Here is a 16,501-nt window from a genome sequence, read left to right on the forward strand (position 1 = left end):
TAATAGAAATGAGGGGGGGGGCACCATTCAAAGCAGATCAGTGTGCATAAACACGAAAATGTTTTCACTTACCACGTACTTGACATTCGACAGCTTATGATATTTGCTATTAAAAAACCATTGAAATTCACTGAAAAAACCATAGGTTATAGACCATATATAGTTAGGAATTAGCATTTACAAAACCTTGAAAATTCACTGAAAAAACCATAGGTTATAGACCATATATAGTTAGGAATTAGCATTTAAAAAACCTTATTTTACTCACACAAAACCATTGAAATTCCATATATAGTTAGTTGCACTAACTATATATCGCGCACCCGCAATCCACTGCTGATCATGTCACATATTACATCATTCATGACATGGTCAGTGACATCACTGATGACATCACTGATGACATCTCAAATGACATCACTGATGACATCACTGATGACATCTCATTTGACATCATTCTTGTGCTAATACGATAAACCTCTTCAGACTCTAATATAACCTTAGATACACTCAGTGTATACAGACACTCACACACTGCCACTCATCCATGGAGTTACTCACACACCCAGTCAGTCATGCAAAGAAACAATCTCACCTCCATTTCTTCAACTATACAGTTAAACACACCTTACTTATTGAAACATATACTAACACATATTTACTCTCTTATACAATCCCTGATACAAGTTCACAATGATCGATACAACCACTCACTCATTCAGTGGCTCTCATGCACAGTTATTTATGTATGCCAACTCTCACATGTACTGTGTTTTACATATGTACTTACTATGACATGTAGCATTGAGATATCCATTCACTCATCAATACACTCATGCACACAGTCAACTGCCCATGTAGCTGTTTCCACATGCACTCTTGAACTCATACACCTAGTGAATAAACTGCTCACACATCTATGCATAGAGTCATACACCTTCCAGCCACCCCCACACAAACTCAATCTCCCATAGAAATACTTGGGCAACCAATTAATAACACATATAGCCTCTCGTATAGCTAATGATCAACACATGCAGCAGTTTACAGAACAACAGACATAATGATGCACAAATTAAGACAGTTTAGTCACTAACCCATGCTTTCAGTGAGACACATTTAATCACTCACTCATACAGTCAGTCACGCACCTACTAAATCCTTCATCCAGACACTTATACATCCACTCATTCTTCAATATGTAAGACATATTTTAACTTTACAGAAACATACAGTCACTGGATGTTGTCATCAGTGATGTCATCAGTGATGTCATTTGAGATGTCATCAGTGATGTCATCAGTGATGTCACTGACCATGTCATGAATGATGTAATATGTGACATGATCAGCAGTGGATTGCGGGTGCGCGATATATAGTTAGTGCAACTAACTATATATGGAATTTCAATGGTTTTGTGTGAGTAAAATAAGGTTTTTTAAATGCTAATTCCTAACTATATATGGTCTATAACCTATGGTTTTTTCAGTGAATATATATATATATATATTTTCACCATACCAAACTTTCCATCAAAGAAGGCGCTGACTCCGTGTATCAAAATTCAAGCGTTTATTTTCAGTATCAGCTTCTGCTCAGACGCGTTTCGGCGGCTCACTCCCGCCTTGCTCACTAACATCTGACCATCTCTAGGTGCACTTATATATACATTCAATGTCAGGGGCCAACAAATCACACACTTAATTAGCATTATTCGGTTGCTAAGGTGATTCAATTACATCCTGGCGAGTGACGTCACAGTTATCTTGACTCAGCACATTAGTTACATGGCCGTCTTGTATCTTCACTGTTTAACAACTCGTACGATATTTTAAAACATTGCGTCATGTTCAAAATATTTAAAAATTGCATTACATGTTCTGTACAAGGATGTATATAAAAGTTGTTCTTAAATCGAGGCTGCATAAAGTATGCTAACAAACTCCGCAATTCTGGGTCATCCAATTTATCCCTCCCATTTCAGCCCAAAAACCGTGTCTTGAGTCCTGATACGTTAATTTTGCTTTGCTGAGATGGTTGTAAGTCCCTGATTGGCTACGAACTGTTGTTGTCTGTATAACCATGGTAACCTCGCAGTCAGAACTGGTTTGCTTCCTGATGTGCGGAGCCCTCACACACGTTAACTGTATCTGTCGGAAACCTGTGTTCCTGACCGTGGCGTGGTGCCGGTGAGTACGTGTGTTATGGCTATGTGTATACTCTAGTGGAGTGTTACCTGGCGGTGTGTAGCGGGTAAAACGGATGATTAGGAAGCGGAGGGTTGGCTACGTGTAGGTTGGCCTCATTGTTTTTAGTGTAATGCGGTGCCCATTTCCGACAAGTAGTGATTTGAGTTTGATGAACGTGCTGGATGGTGGATGTTTTTACTGGGTACTCGGGGATGAGACCTAAGGCAGCTAGATGTGGACTGTAAGGGCTTCATCTGCGTTCAGCCCTGACGGGATCTTGGAATTTAAGAGAATAATGTATCTTGATTCCATTCGACGTAAGGCCAATTTACGATTCCCGCCTCTCACTTTTTTAGGGATATTGTCAATGACAAAGTATGTTAGACCTGATGAGTCTCCACCATGCGCTTCGTGAATGTGACGCGCTACTGGGTAGGTTTGGTCTTTATTGGTGATGGCTCGCAAGTGCTGTAGGATTCTAACGTGTGCTTGGTGAATGGTTGATCCTACATACCGTTTACCGCATTCGCAGGTGAGTACATATACCGCGAATTCTGTCTTGCAAGTAAACTGTTCTCTGATGGTAAGAGGTTTTCTTCTGAACGGAGTCACTACACTGGTTGTGTTGACACCGTGGGTGCATGCCTTGCACTTACTGCATTTCTTGAAGCCGGTTTGGGACTGTAGCCAGTTTTTCTTCTTTTTGACAACCGGGGCATTGCACACTAATTCTGCCCGCATGGATTTGGCCTTCCTAAATGAAACTAACGGGTAGTTACCCATTAGGTTTCCTATTGTTGTGTCATTGTGGATTAACGGCCAGTGCCTTCTCAGAATCTTTCGAAGGTTAGCATGGTGGCGATTTTACCCCGTGATTAGTCTGGGAGGTTGTCTTTGTTGTGTGGCTGTCTCACCTTCTGTTGCCTGAGGGAACAGTAGGTCGTGTCTGTTTTTGGTACTGCATTTGGCTTCAGCAATGTTACATGTTTTCTCAGAATATCCCCTTCTCTTAAGTCTCGTAAAGAGATTTTGTTTGGCATCAGATAGTCCTTCTTTGGTGCTACAGTTGCGTGTCATCCTAAGACATTCAGCGTAGGGAATTGACTGTTTTAATGGTGTGGGGTGGAAGCTATTAGCATGAAGGATCGAGTTTCCAGCAGTTGGTTTGCGGTATGTGCGTGTTTGTATTTTGCTGTTTTGAATGAAAAGTTCTACATCCAGGAATTGAATGTTTTCCCTACTTGTGTTGCAGGTAAATTTCAAATTTATAGCATTTTCATTCAGCTTTTCCGTAAACAACAATGCACTTTCCACACTGCCCTCCCACAAAATGAAAATGTCATCTATATATCGTTTATAGATAATTACATTTTTGGTCATAATGTCTTGGTACACTTTCATAAGTACTTGCTCCTCCCACCAGCCCATGTGTAGATTCGCATAGCTGGGAGAGAAGCAAGTACCCATGGCCGATCCTTGCACCTGTTGGTAAAACAGTCTGTCAAAAATGAACGTATTATTTGTCAAACACCATTCAGTCATCTCCAAAAGCATTTTGGTGTGCTCAAACAGCGTTATTGGTCTTTTCCCCAAAAAGTGTTTTATGGCATTTAGGCCATCTTTGTGTCTAATACTCGTGTATAACGATTGGACATCCAATGTTAGAAATAGATAGTCTTTTTTCCACTTAACATCATATACTTTGGTCAAGAAATCTCCCGTGTCTTTTATGTATGCTGGTAGTTTTCGGACTTCAGGTTGTAGAAAATGATCTATGAAAATGCTTGTATTTCCAAATAGGCTACCTATTGCCGATATAATCGGCCTTCCTGGTGGTGTTTTATCGTTTTTGTGGATCTTAGGAATTAGGTACATTTGTGCAGTCACTGGGTAATCATTTTTCAGGAACTCAAATTCTTTTTTACTTAGTAGTCCTTTTCCTTTCCATTTGTATAGCTCCGTATGGTATTTTTCTTGGATTCCTATTAGATGTGTCGGGCTAATTCGTGAATAACATTCTCTGTCTTGTAATTGACACAATGCTTCATTGTTATACATTTCCAAAGGCCAAAGGACTATGTTTCCTCCCTTGTCGGACCACCTTACCACTATGTCAGATCTTGATTTGATTTTTTCCATCAGAGCATTGTATTTTCTGTTGTGATCTAGATTGTCTTGATGATTTTGTTTTGTACTTTTCACAGAAAGTTCCTTAAGATCCCTTATTACATATTCAGCAAAGAGGTCAAGTCCATCTTTAGGCATCATTGGTAGGAAAATGGATTTAGGTTTGAATCCTGTTTTGACTGACTGCCAAATGTCGATATCTGCACTCCTGGCTGCCCCACTGGGTGTGATTTCTTCATTTACCATTTCATTGGATTGTTCTAAATCTATTAAATTTTGTAACATTTCCATGTGTTCTACATTGAGCATTAGATCAGGGTCATTATACGTTTGTATTTCAGCGGTACTTTGGCTTGTATTGGAAAAATACTTTTGCAGTTTTAACTTACGAACATATAAAAATAAATCAATTCGAGTCTGTGTGTAGTCAAAGTTAGTGTTGCTGCAAAAAGTCAGTCCCAGAGATAAAATATCAAGTTCTTGTTGAGATAGCTCCATATTTGTTAGATTGATTACTGTGTTATCTCTTACTGTCTCCATTATCGGCGCCTGTTTCTTCTGTATTTGGGTTTGTCCTGTCTTTGCACCTGTTTTTCCCCATCTCCTGTTTTTTCTCCTCCGGCTTTTGGTTGTTGGTTTTGGTTTTGTTTTTTCTTTCCAAATTCCTCTCCTCGGTTCTGTGGCATCCGGGGACGTAGTGTTCTGAGGCGCTGTGTGCGTAAAAAAATTAATTCTTGTGCTGGAGTTGGTGCAGGGCCCGACCTTTCTGCACTTATGGTGCTCTCATTGTCAGTGTCGTATTCAGAACTTATTTCAGGCTCGCTTTGTTCAATTCTACCATCTTGGTTTTTACGAGTCGCATCTGGCGTTTCCCGTCTTATCTGGTCGAATTTCCGCGCAAATGTGTATATCCTACCATTGATATAGTCATTGCGATCTCGCTGGAATTTGATTGCTTTTCTTTCCTTGATTTCGTTTTCATGTTTTTCTACTCTGGATATAATTTCTTTAATTTTTTCAGTAATTTCCTCTTTATTTTCTTTTGAGTCTAATTCTTTCAAAATTGCTTCTATGCGTGTGATTATTTTATCTCTGTCACTGGCCGCAAATTGTGTGAGTATTTTCAACATATTTTCGGATGATTTGGCACTATTTTCTGCCCACATTTGTAGCATCAGGGGGTCCGGGTCTTCATATGTCGGTGCGACCAGGACTCTCAATCCCCGTGGCACTCTGCCTACATCCAAGTATCTTGTCAGTGATTTCACCTCCATATATATATATATATATATTTATATATATATATACTGGCGGGCAACTAGAGGCAAATTTTGAGGGGGGCTGAAAAAGATTTCGGGGGCTAATTCTTCCGGCAGTAGGAAGAGCGGCTCTAAGAAGGGGTGAAAACACAACAAAAAAACTCGGTGCGGCTGCAATTAGACCGTCGCCAGCCCACGAATCTGTCTCAGCCCGGGCTGACACACATATATATATATCCAAAAGATCCTCCCTTGTGAAAACAAAAGAAGAGCTCCGTACACCAGACTTTGAAACAGGAGCTTTAAACACAAATACAACAGTGTGGCAGCAGGTAAGTCCTAACGCGTTTCAGCTTGCGTGAAGCCTTGGTCACAGGTGAGTCATATGATAGTTTGAGGGCGTGACCTTGATGATGAATTTGAATTTGAATTAAAAAAGTTTATATAGCGCATCATACACCATAACGGTTTCTTGGCGCTTTTGGCGGCATGCAGAGCAGACGAGGAGAGGATCATTAGTGTGGAAAGGCCTGAGCAAACAGGAAGGTTTTCAGGCCCTTGCGAAAGAGGGAGTATTGTTTTATCGCTCGGAGATGGTCAGGCAGGGAGTTCCAGAATACAGGAGCCAAGGTGGAAAAGTTGGATCCTCCCCATTTTTTCCTAGTATACCGAGGGACCTGCAAAAGGGACCGATCGGACGAACGAAGGTGTCTGACGGGGACATAATTAGTTGGAAGGGAAGAAATAAAAGCAGGGGCCGTTCCCTGCCGTGCCTGGAAAGCCATGCACCCAGTCTTAAAAAGGGATCGTTGCCGGACAGGCAACCAGTGCAGTGCCTTCAGCAGTGGTGTAGAATGGTGGAAGCGAGGAAGGCCATACACCAGCAGGGCCGCTTGGTTCTGTACAAGCTGGAGTTTGCGTAGACTATACGCCGGAATGCCGTTGTATAGGGCATTGGCATAGTCTAGCCGGGAGATCACCAAGGCAGACATAATAAGTTTAAGTGCCAGAGGGGAAAAAAACCGGGAAACAGTGCGGATAGTTCGAAGCATCAAAAAACAAGAAGAAACAACAGCACCAACTTGATGATGCCCCCTTTATCCAAGACTTTGACGTCACTTTGCAGTCCTGGAATACTCCAAAGTCCATAATGCACTAGGAAGTTATTTCAAGGCTGTGATTCAGTTCGCAATTCCGTTTTCCAAAGTGTTTTTTCCCGGGGAAATTGCAGGCTCTATGATCAGTTATTCTCACTATATAAGTGCACAAAATTGGCCACAGTTATCTTGCTGCCATAATTGATGCCATACCTCAGCGTCTGCTTTTCAAAGTCTGTCACGAACAGACCCGTGTCTGTTCGTATGCCCTTGCTCTGCTGCGCCTTTTTCTCGGTTGAGCCGTTCTTACCTTTTACTGTGGTGTCTGACGCAGGCGGGTCGGACTCTTTTTGACAATTCAATCCACCTCCATTTCTCCGACCTTGAGCCCCGACCTCAACAGGCTCTTGTAGTCATCATTTGAGCAATGCACGCACATATAGGCTTAAACATTTTGTTATTGAGAGCGCTCTTGCATAACTATTTGAGTTAAGGCTAATGGGCATGTTTTAGAAATCTGCTTATCAAGTTGACAACACACAGCCAGAGTTAAAATCCTGATTCTCAAATACTAATACTTGTAGTTAAACTTTGTGCTTCTTTGATGATAGTCCCATATACATATTTTGTCTTAAATATCCCAGTGGGTATAGATTTCTGTATACATGATTGATAGTTTTGTATATTATATTTACAGCACACTGTTTATGTCAAAGGATATTACGACAAATACACTTTGTTATCATACAGTCTCGAATGCAACAGTCCTACTTAACATCTAAGTATGGAGTTATTTGACAACATTATGTACAATTAATATATAATTACCTGGCTTGACTGATTCGGAGAACATTGGAATAAAACTCAACCAGGAATCAATGTGACAAAAATCAGGGCACGCAGTGTATATAAACAGAAGTGCACTGACATGAAAAAACACCAAAAGCAGCACCACGCACTTAAAGAGGCGGATCAGGGACACGCTGTAAAATATTAAAAACAAGACACTGGTATCATGAATACGAACTGACCAATAATAGACAACTCTAAAAAATTACACTTGAACTATATGAAAACTCTCAATGGCCCCTTATATTCGAGGTTTTAAAGAAGACTTGGAAGTCACACACATTTCAGGGAACCGGTGAATATATAACTGGAACTAACCAGTTGCTTCATGGTAATATTGCATTTGTTCAAGTTTTTTCTCTGCATCTTGCATAAGCATGATCCCAAGTATTGTTGCATCAGAGATAAATACCACTTAACTTGCGCTCGCTGCATCTTCAAGTCGGCGATGCGGCGGGCATAAGGTAAGTGTTTTAAATATATATATATATATATATATATATATATCTATATATATATATATATTACCTAGCCCGTCGTCTGTCAACTTTCACCACCATCCACCCCGCATGGCCCTGGCCCGCCACCCCATCCGCCACTCTTATCTGTGCCGGCCGCCACTGGTGCAAGGGTGCCTGCATTGTGCGCAGGATTGTTTTTGTGCAGGAAGGGACACCACCCTGCACAAAAGCAAACCTGAGAGTCACTTTCCTCTATGTGTGCTGCAGAGGAAAATATGAGGAGAGATAAATATATTTCTCGTTGTTACGCTTCATCTGGGGAGGCGTAGCATTTTGACACATTCCAAGGTCTACCACTATGGAAAATCTGGGAATGTGCCAAAATCCATGGGTGTACACCCACACTCTGCCCATGGACACTCCACTATCGGAATGACTCCCTGCTGCCGAGTAATGTTGGGCAGTGATTTGTGCTGCTTTGGGTTACTCTAGATTTATCAAGCCATGAAGGGCCGCACAAGGTGGCCTTGTGTTACTTGATGAATCTCACTTAGGTTTTGTGTCACCCTTGTGCCTCCTTGAGTAGCGCAAGGGCAACGCAACACCTTGATAAATATGGGGATAGTTGTTTTGTAGGCAATATATTTCATGTGGAATTCACTCTCTAACCAAACCATTCCTCCCATTGTAGGAAAGACATGTTAAGGGTGACTCGATGAAGGCTTAGCGGACTAATGTAATAGCTGATTATTCATAATCACTAAAAAATTCCCTTAACCATAGTCACTCTTGCTGCGACACTGAAAATCAAACAACTGCTCTGATGCTGAGAATTTTCATAAAACAAACTTTGATACATTTCTCTTTAATTCTTTCCCCTGGGTCCACTTCATTCTTTTTCTCTTTGTATCCTTCTTTGTTTAGCTAGTGACCTCCGACAGTGCTCAGTAGGAGAAATGGTGCAAAGAGGAGTAAGGAAAAGAGAACGGTGTACAAATAAAAAGTGAAACTGAAAAGGGAAGCAGAGGGAGAAGAGGGGTAGCCATAGAGATGAGGTAGAGAGGTATATGTGGTAGGGAAGAACTTAAGGTAAAGAGAAAAAGGTGACTTAGACCGAAAAAATATAAAGACACAGAGAGGTAAATAAAGGAAGAAATAGGTAGAGGCTGAGGTTGAGGGATAGGTCAAGTTTAGAGTGAGATAGAGAGATAGTAAGATGAAAAAAGGAAATGTAAATGTAAAGCGAAGCTGAGGAGTTGTATACCCAGAGGGGTGAGGTAGAGAGAGAGGGGTACGGTGGAAAAAGAGATGGCTCAATGAGAGGTAGGGCCAGTAAGAGCTGGATCTGGAAAGGCACAACAATGAGGCAGTGAGCGAAGTATAGAGGGATGCAAGGTAGCAAGAGAGTAGTGAGGTAGAGCTGTGGAAATAAGAAGCATAGAAACAGAGACCAGTTATTTGGGGACTGAGGCAGATAGAAAGGCAAAGAGGGGTAACAACTAGAAGAGAGAAAAGGTGTAGAGAAAAAAAAGATACAAAGTACAGAGATTGTGATCAGGTAGAGAAAGAGCAGTGAGGGGGATAGAGAGGGAGAGGAAGAGAGAGAGAGAGGCAAGTAGAGAGTCGCGAGGTAAAGAGAAGAGTGGCGAAAAAGTGAGAACCAAGGTAGTGAGATGCATGAAGAGCAAGAGGTGGAATCAGAGAACAGGGAGCAAAATAGCACATGTTGAATTAGCGAATTGAGAGAGACGAGGTAGAGGGAACAGGTAGAAAGACAGAGAGGTGAGATAGGGAGATAAGGTAGCAAATGAATGGCGATTTATATTGAGTGATTTGTTACTGAGAGAGAGATGAGGTAGTACGAGAGATGTGAGGTACAGAGTGATAAAGCAGAGGCATGGCTATGGGAGGGAAACAACGATGGGCTATAGGGAGATGGAGAGAGAGGTAGGGAGGTGAAATAAACAGAGAAATGGATTGAAAGCAAAGTAAAGCAGATGGAGGAGAGATACAGGGGAGATCAGAAGGAAACAGCAGTGAATTGCAGAGAGATAGTTGAGGTATAGAGGAGGAGTAGATAGATAGAGAGGTAAAGGTAAGAAAAGACAGTAGTAGTGGGGTAAAGGTAAGAAAAGACAGTGGTAGAGAGGTAAAGACAGTGGTAGAGCGGTAAAGGTAAGATAAGACAGTGGTAGAGAGGTAAAGGTAAGAAAAGACAGTGGTAGAGCGGTAAAAAGAAGAAAAGGCAATGGTAGAGCGATAAAGGTAAGATAAGACCGTGGTAGAGCGGTAAAGGTAAGAATAGACAGTGGTAGAGCGTTAAAGGTAAGAAAAGACAGTGGTAGAGCGGTAAAGGTAAGAAAAGACAGTGGTAGAGCGGTAAAAGGAAGAAAAGGCAATGGTAAAGCGATAAAGGTAAGATAAGACCGTGGTAGAGCGGTAAAGGTAAGAATAGACAGTGGTAGAGCGGTAAAGGTAAGAAAAGACAGTGGTAGAGCGGTAAAGGTAAGATAAGACAGTGGTAGAGGGAGATGACGTCATAAGAGAGGTGGAGAAAAAAGAGAAATAGATGTAATGAAGGGAGGGATGCACTAGAAGAGATGTCAGGAAGTGAAGGAGGAGACATGAAACAAAAAGAGTCATTTTAAGTGCATATGCCAGCAACAGTCTGAGAGTACATAAGGTTGGGCAGACCAGTTAGGCACAGTACTTTCTGTCAAAAGTCAAAACACAGCTGCAAAATTAAAACAGAATCAGTTTTTATTGTCTCTGGACTTTTGACTGCCCCAATCACTTTAACAAGGGGTTGGGGGATTTAGAAAGCGGGCGGTATGAAATCACCCATTAAGCCGATGGATTAAAAATGCGTCTGAGGGGGTGATCTTTTCAGCACCATGTATAATTCAAGCCTCAAGAAAAACACTATATCCCAGAAGTTGTGTGTCATAGTATTATCATCAGAAATATCATCTGACATAACTATTGTGTCTTTGACATAGTTGTCCCACCGGCTGTAGATTTTCCCTTATCCGGTCCAATTAGAAATATTTTTGTAAATTATGTTTATGATGCAATATTTATGTCAGACGATATTCTGATTACAATATTTCCTAGTAAAATACCATCCCAGTATGATCCTCCCCAGTGGAAATTTCCTGCCTTACAGACCTTGGATATGTAATGAAAATTGCTGAGATTACTACTGAGAAGAATTTTTTTTTTATCATCCATAACAATAACTCTGATGCAAATATGTTTTCCTCTCCATATTTCCTAAGCTCTCAAATATTCACATCCAGCAGGTTTGGGCATCAGAGATTTTTTTAACTCTCTTAAATGAGGAGGTGCATAAATGTATATATACTACCCAGATTACCACAGAGGATATCACGTAGTGCCAACTAGAAGTGAATACTCGGGTGCGTGCCTTTGATGATGTTGCACACACTTCTTCACGTCCATTGGCTGCTGTTTTAGTGACTATAACATCCTCCAGAAGTCATTGTGCTTTTCACTCAGGTAGTGTTATAACCATTTTCTTATATGGCTCCTGTATTTTTCCAAAAGGTAAATACTGAATTCTTGCTTACATTGTTAGTAATTTCCCTCTAATGACCTTCCCCTTCCCAAACTTGAGCTGGGTTTAAATCTCTGATTCTTACAGAAATGGTTCCACAAATGTACTTCTTTATAAGGAGCATTTTGCATGCAATTCCTCAGAATTATTAGCCTTAAGGTTATCAAGCATAAAATAATAACGAAGAAAATGTCTCTTTTCACTTTCCAGGGGGATACAAAAATAATCAAAAAATACCTACCTTAATAAATTGATCACATTCAATTTCTAAGATTATTTCAAACTTTGCTCAGCATCACAACAAACCTGGGCATGTTTCAGTCATATACAATAGGCCACCCTCTACCTCTCCATACCTGCCACCTTTCAATTGTCAAAACTAATTTACTTTCTTGAAACTGAAGGTCATAAAGGCTGGAATAATTTTTCTTATGCATTGCTTCTTCATCGTACGTAGGTGGTATGATGAGCTTGTTCACTGATTTTGATATTATGAGGTTTATAATTAGGGCTCCCGGTTTTCCGTTTTTACGGATTTTTACATATAAATACAGACGGAAATCTATATTTCCTTTGTCTGTATTTATATTTAGAAACGGAAAAATACTTGAAAATGTTGCCACACTGTCCTGCTCGAATCCAGCTAAGCCCCCTTCCTGCTTCTGGAAATTCCTTCCTGGGCGCGCACACAGCCGTACCCGAGTACTTCACAGGTCTTTTGAAAGACCATTTACTTGTTAACGAGGCTTGATTGTTGTTTCACCCCATGCCCTAGCCTCCCCCAATGTCCCGGACTCCTCCTGTCCCAGGCTCCATACAGTGCATGTTTTAAGCCCTTCATTTCACAGTGCTGCAGCAGGAGAAAAAGAAGAAACGTCAGCTGTTCAGTTATATACGCGGGGCAACAAGTACCAGAATACCTTAGGTGGCACAACGTTGAATCTGTAGAGACGCAGTGCCAGCTCTGATTATTATTGCAGAACTACACGTTCTAGAATATAAACAAACTGTGGAACGGCTCAATGCCCTTCTTTTTCTTGTGTGTTTGTTTCATTCAATTCTAGAGTAGGATATAAAACTACATGTTGGCAAATTACATCAAGGAAGAAATAAAAAATGTATAAATCTTCAGAATTGTTATAATTTAGCACAAGATTATGCCACTGATTCCACATGATGTTTTGATAAAGTCCCAAAATGTTAGCTAACTCTGAGACAGCCGCAGCCCATGCAGGTAAGAGGGGAGGGGGGGGGGGGGGGGGAGATTCTCAACGACGATAACAAGGGAACATTGATTATTTATTTAATTTTCTCTCATCATCGTCAGTTGAAATCTCCCCCCCCGCCCCCCACCAACTCGGCCCCACCGCTCTTCTCTGAGGAACTCACAGCCTCAAATAGTACTGTTAGCACAAGATCTTTCCCATAACTCCAAAATAGTGTAACCTTTTAGTTAGAATGCCCATTAGAATAAGTGGAAGCTAAGAATAACTCAACCCCTCACCCACACCCCTTCTTTTTGGCTATCTCTGTTTGTGTTTTCCAAATTTGTCATGTTTTCTTTCCAACCCTGATTATTTAATTGGTGGAGCACTTTAAGTTTTAGGGTAATGAAATCAGGATCATTTGGATTATGGGGTAAAATATGAAATGCAATTGAGGGAAGACTGACATACTAACCATGTTTATTCTCCTTATTAATAGCACTAGACAGTCATGCCAATATTACAATTTTTTCTTGGTCGATTTTTGAACGTTTTTCTATATTTTCCTTGACTAGTGAATGGAGATTTGTTGGCATATATAAATGCCCACATATCTTATTCACCCATGTATCACAGTTGTTGCCACTTGATTCATACAATTAGATTTTGGCATTTTAACTTTTACTTTTACTGTTGACACTTCAGTGCAGGATACAAAACCCATTTTAAACATTTCCAAACCAGGTGAATAAATTATTAGATCATCAGCATACAGTTCTTTTTCATTGATAGCCCATGCTTTTAACTCAAAACTAGGGGTGGTCTTATCTTTGATTTTAATTTATTTGACGGTAATTTGTGTAGTGCATAATGCTAAAAATGGTGTCAAAGCCCGGGGAAAGGCAACCAATAAAATAAGGACCCCAGAATATATTAGACCACTAAGCTAGAAAGATATTTGTTTTTCCGAAGTGTCTAAATGTTAATGTTAGAGACCTGATATAGAAAACATTTCACAGAATTCCAGATTTAAGTGTCCATGAGACAGAAGTATATCCTATCAAGTTAAACAAATCTGAAGGATCTTCATCTGCACCCTGATTGAGGGCATATATTTTAGCACAACTGTAGCAAGACACCCGGTGTCACTAGAATACTGAGCCTGTGCTGGGAATTGCCTTGTGGCATAGACTTCTCCACAGTAAGAAGGTGAAGTCCTTTAAAATGCTATATAATGTAAGAAATCCTTGAAAGACACACAATATGTGCATAAGCATATTTTAAACACGTGGCAACATTTTTCTAAGATACTTTGCATAACCCTAAATACAAGGAATTGATGTAGTGAAGACATGCTGAGATGACTGTCTGAACAACCATCTTGTGATGATCAAGCTCAAAAAGTAGAAGAAGCTTCCCAAGCTCATTTTTCAGCAACAAAAAGCAAAAAGGGGTTACCAAATTGATTTGAGCAGGCAGTGAAACATGTTGATCAAAAATGAACCCCTGCGTCCTATACTTCGGAGCTGCCTCTAACAAGGTGCCCACTGAAAAGGCATGCCATTTTTTTTTTAATTTGTTCATTGGTTTTAAATATAACAAGTACCAGTCACAAAAAGACACCATTAGCAGTACAAGGCAGCAGGTGTGCATGCCAAACGTCATAGTAACATATCAACCTTTAACATTGAGAGAGAGAAAATAACAACGGATGTGAGAGACATACACCGTAGTATAATGTCATCAGCAGCTAAAGGCAAAAAAAAGTACATCAGATCCAAGGCATATCACTTTATCAGCTTGGAGTATAAGGCATATTAACAGGCAGCAAGATGTCATTGACCAGCACAATAAGTTACATTTAGTAGATGTAGGTTACGGCGTTTTATCATCTGGCTTTGGATTGCTTTTGAGCAGAATAGATTCTCATTCCGTTATCTTGGCTGCTTTCTTTGTGCATTATTGCTGAAGTCAAATTACAGAGGGGCATATTACCAAGCAGGGCGATAGGCAATTATTGCCGCTTTAGCGGCCGTTCTGCCGCTAAGCGGCAATAATTCTATCGCTCTATTAGCAAGCTGTCGCTAACAGCATTTAGCGACAGCTTTAGGCGATAGCGAGCGGTTAGGGTCCCGCTTTGCATGTCAGCCATGTTTATCGCTGATGACATGCAAAGTGGGCGTACCCAACCTGTTAGCGACTGAAAGCAGTCGCTAACGTCGCTATCACCTATTAGCAAGGCAGGCGTAGCAATGGAAATATTCCCGCTATCGCCAAAAACTGACGCCTGCTCTGACCAGTTCTTAGCCATGTTATCCAATGGGAGGTGGATAACATGGCTAAGAGCATTTTGTCGCTAAAGCGTGAATATCGCTGTATTCTCAGCGATATTCACTCTATCACCGGAAAATGCATCGCTTTGGAGATAAACATTGCTAATAGCATGTTATCTCAGCGATAGTTTCCGGCGATGCTTAGCAATAAAAAATGTGTTGCTAAGCCTAGTTAACGATAAATATCGCTAATCGTTGGTAATATGCCCCAGAGTCTTCTGCTTGTGCAAATTTACTAAGGGTGGGCAGTAAAGTTCACCCTGCTAGCCGAGTTTGCAGAGTTTTGTCACTCCATGCACCACTTGGAGCATGGAGTTCAGCAAAAACTGCGCCAACCGCAGTGTAGTGGAGTTTACTGGCATCCACCCCTAATTAAACCCATACTGCTTACACTATGCTGCCCATGACGTGGGGCTGGCACTACAAGCAGGGAAGCCGTTCAGAGCTCCTTCATGAGGCTAACCCGCAGCTTACTAAAGGGTTTGGTCATTCAATGGCACAAATACCCTCACGTTTCAGCTGGGCTATTAAAAATGCTTTCCTCAAGATGTGTTGCGGTTTTCATCTGGCTGAAAATAAGACCGAAATAGTCTGGGTATAGCAGAAAATAAATAATCTCAGCTCAAATGTTGGGCTAGACGATTGTCTAAAAGATGCAATCCACTCTCTCCATGCAGGACATTTCTGGAACTTTCAAGTCTCATCCGAAGAATGTAAAAGACACATTAACTGAATCACCTGATCACTTTCTTTACATGACAATAAAGCAACCCTGGTAAAGAAAGTTTATGCCTGGCAAGTTATTAATTTTTATAAGCTCTTAACACCTCAGCCTTACGTCAATCATGGATACCCATTCTATCTGAAGCTAGCATTCATGTGCCTGCGTTTTAGGATCCAGCCTACTCTGGATCACACTTCTTCCTGGTCCACAATAACAGAAGTAGACAAGTGCAGACTTAATGAAAAGCGAAAGGAGACAATGATTTACGTCCTTTGTGTCTGTCATGCATTGTTCCCTGAAAGAAGGAAATTACGGAGGGGAACTTTTATTCACACCGGAATAAGAACTTGCAGACAAACACTCACGCAAAGTCTCAAATCAGTATACACACGCCTGAACATAAGGGTTGGTAAATTTGTACAGCTATTTGTGATGAAAGTAAAGGCTGACATTGTTGAGAGCAAGACTAAAAATGATATATGTAAAATATCCGCTAGTCCACTGGAACCTGGCAATATTTTTAAAATTGGAAAGAACGGAACATTTTAATATTTCGTCGACCTGACGTGAAAATCCTTTTAGCTTAATATACTAATTGTTTCTTTGTGCTGCTTTTATTGCAATGATCTTAATGTGTTTTTCTTTATTGTGTTATGTTAAATACATTTGTAAAACGCTTG

The 16,501-nt window shown here is 40.7% G+C and overlaps 1 protein-coding gene across 8 annotated transcripts in view; it reads right to left on the reverse strand.

The window, feature by feature from the left end:
- LOC144768773 (uncharacterized) overlaps window positions 1-16,501 on the reverse strand; it is a 9,320,023-nt gene that overhangs the window by 296,950 nt on the left and 9,006,572 nt on the right. For all 8 annotated transcript variants that reach the window (XM_078652700.1, XM_078652694.1, XM_078652695.1 and 5 more), the window contains one exon: window positions 7,501-7,655. In XM_078652700.1, coding sequence (XP_078508826.1) covers window positions 7,501-7,655 — 155 coding nt within the window. The remainder of the gene's footprint in view (window positions 1-7,500; window positions 7,656-16,501) is intronic.

The sequence above is a fragment of the Lissotriton helveticus genome, chromosome 7, assembly GCF_964261635.1.
Source record: "Lissotriton helveticus chromosome 7, aLisHel1.1, whole genome shotgun sequence".
In the NCBI taxonomy this organism is placed as follows: Eukaryota; Metazoa; Chordata; class Amphibia; order Caudata; family Salamandridae; genus Lissotriton; species Lissotriton helveticus.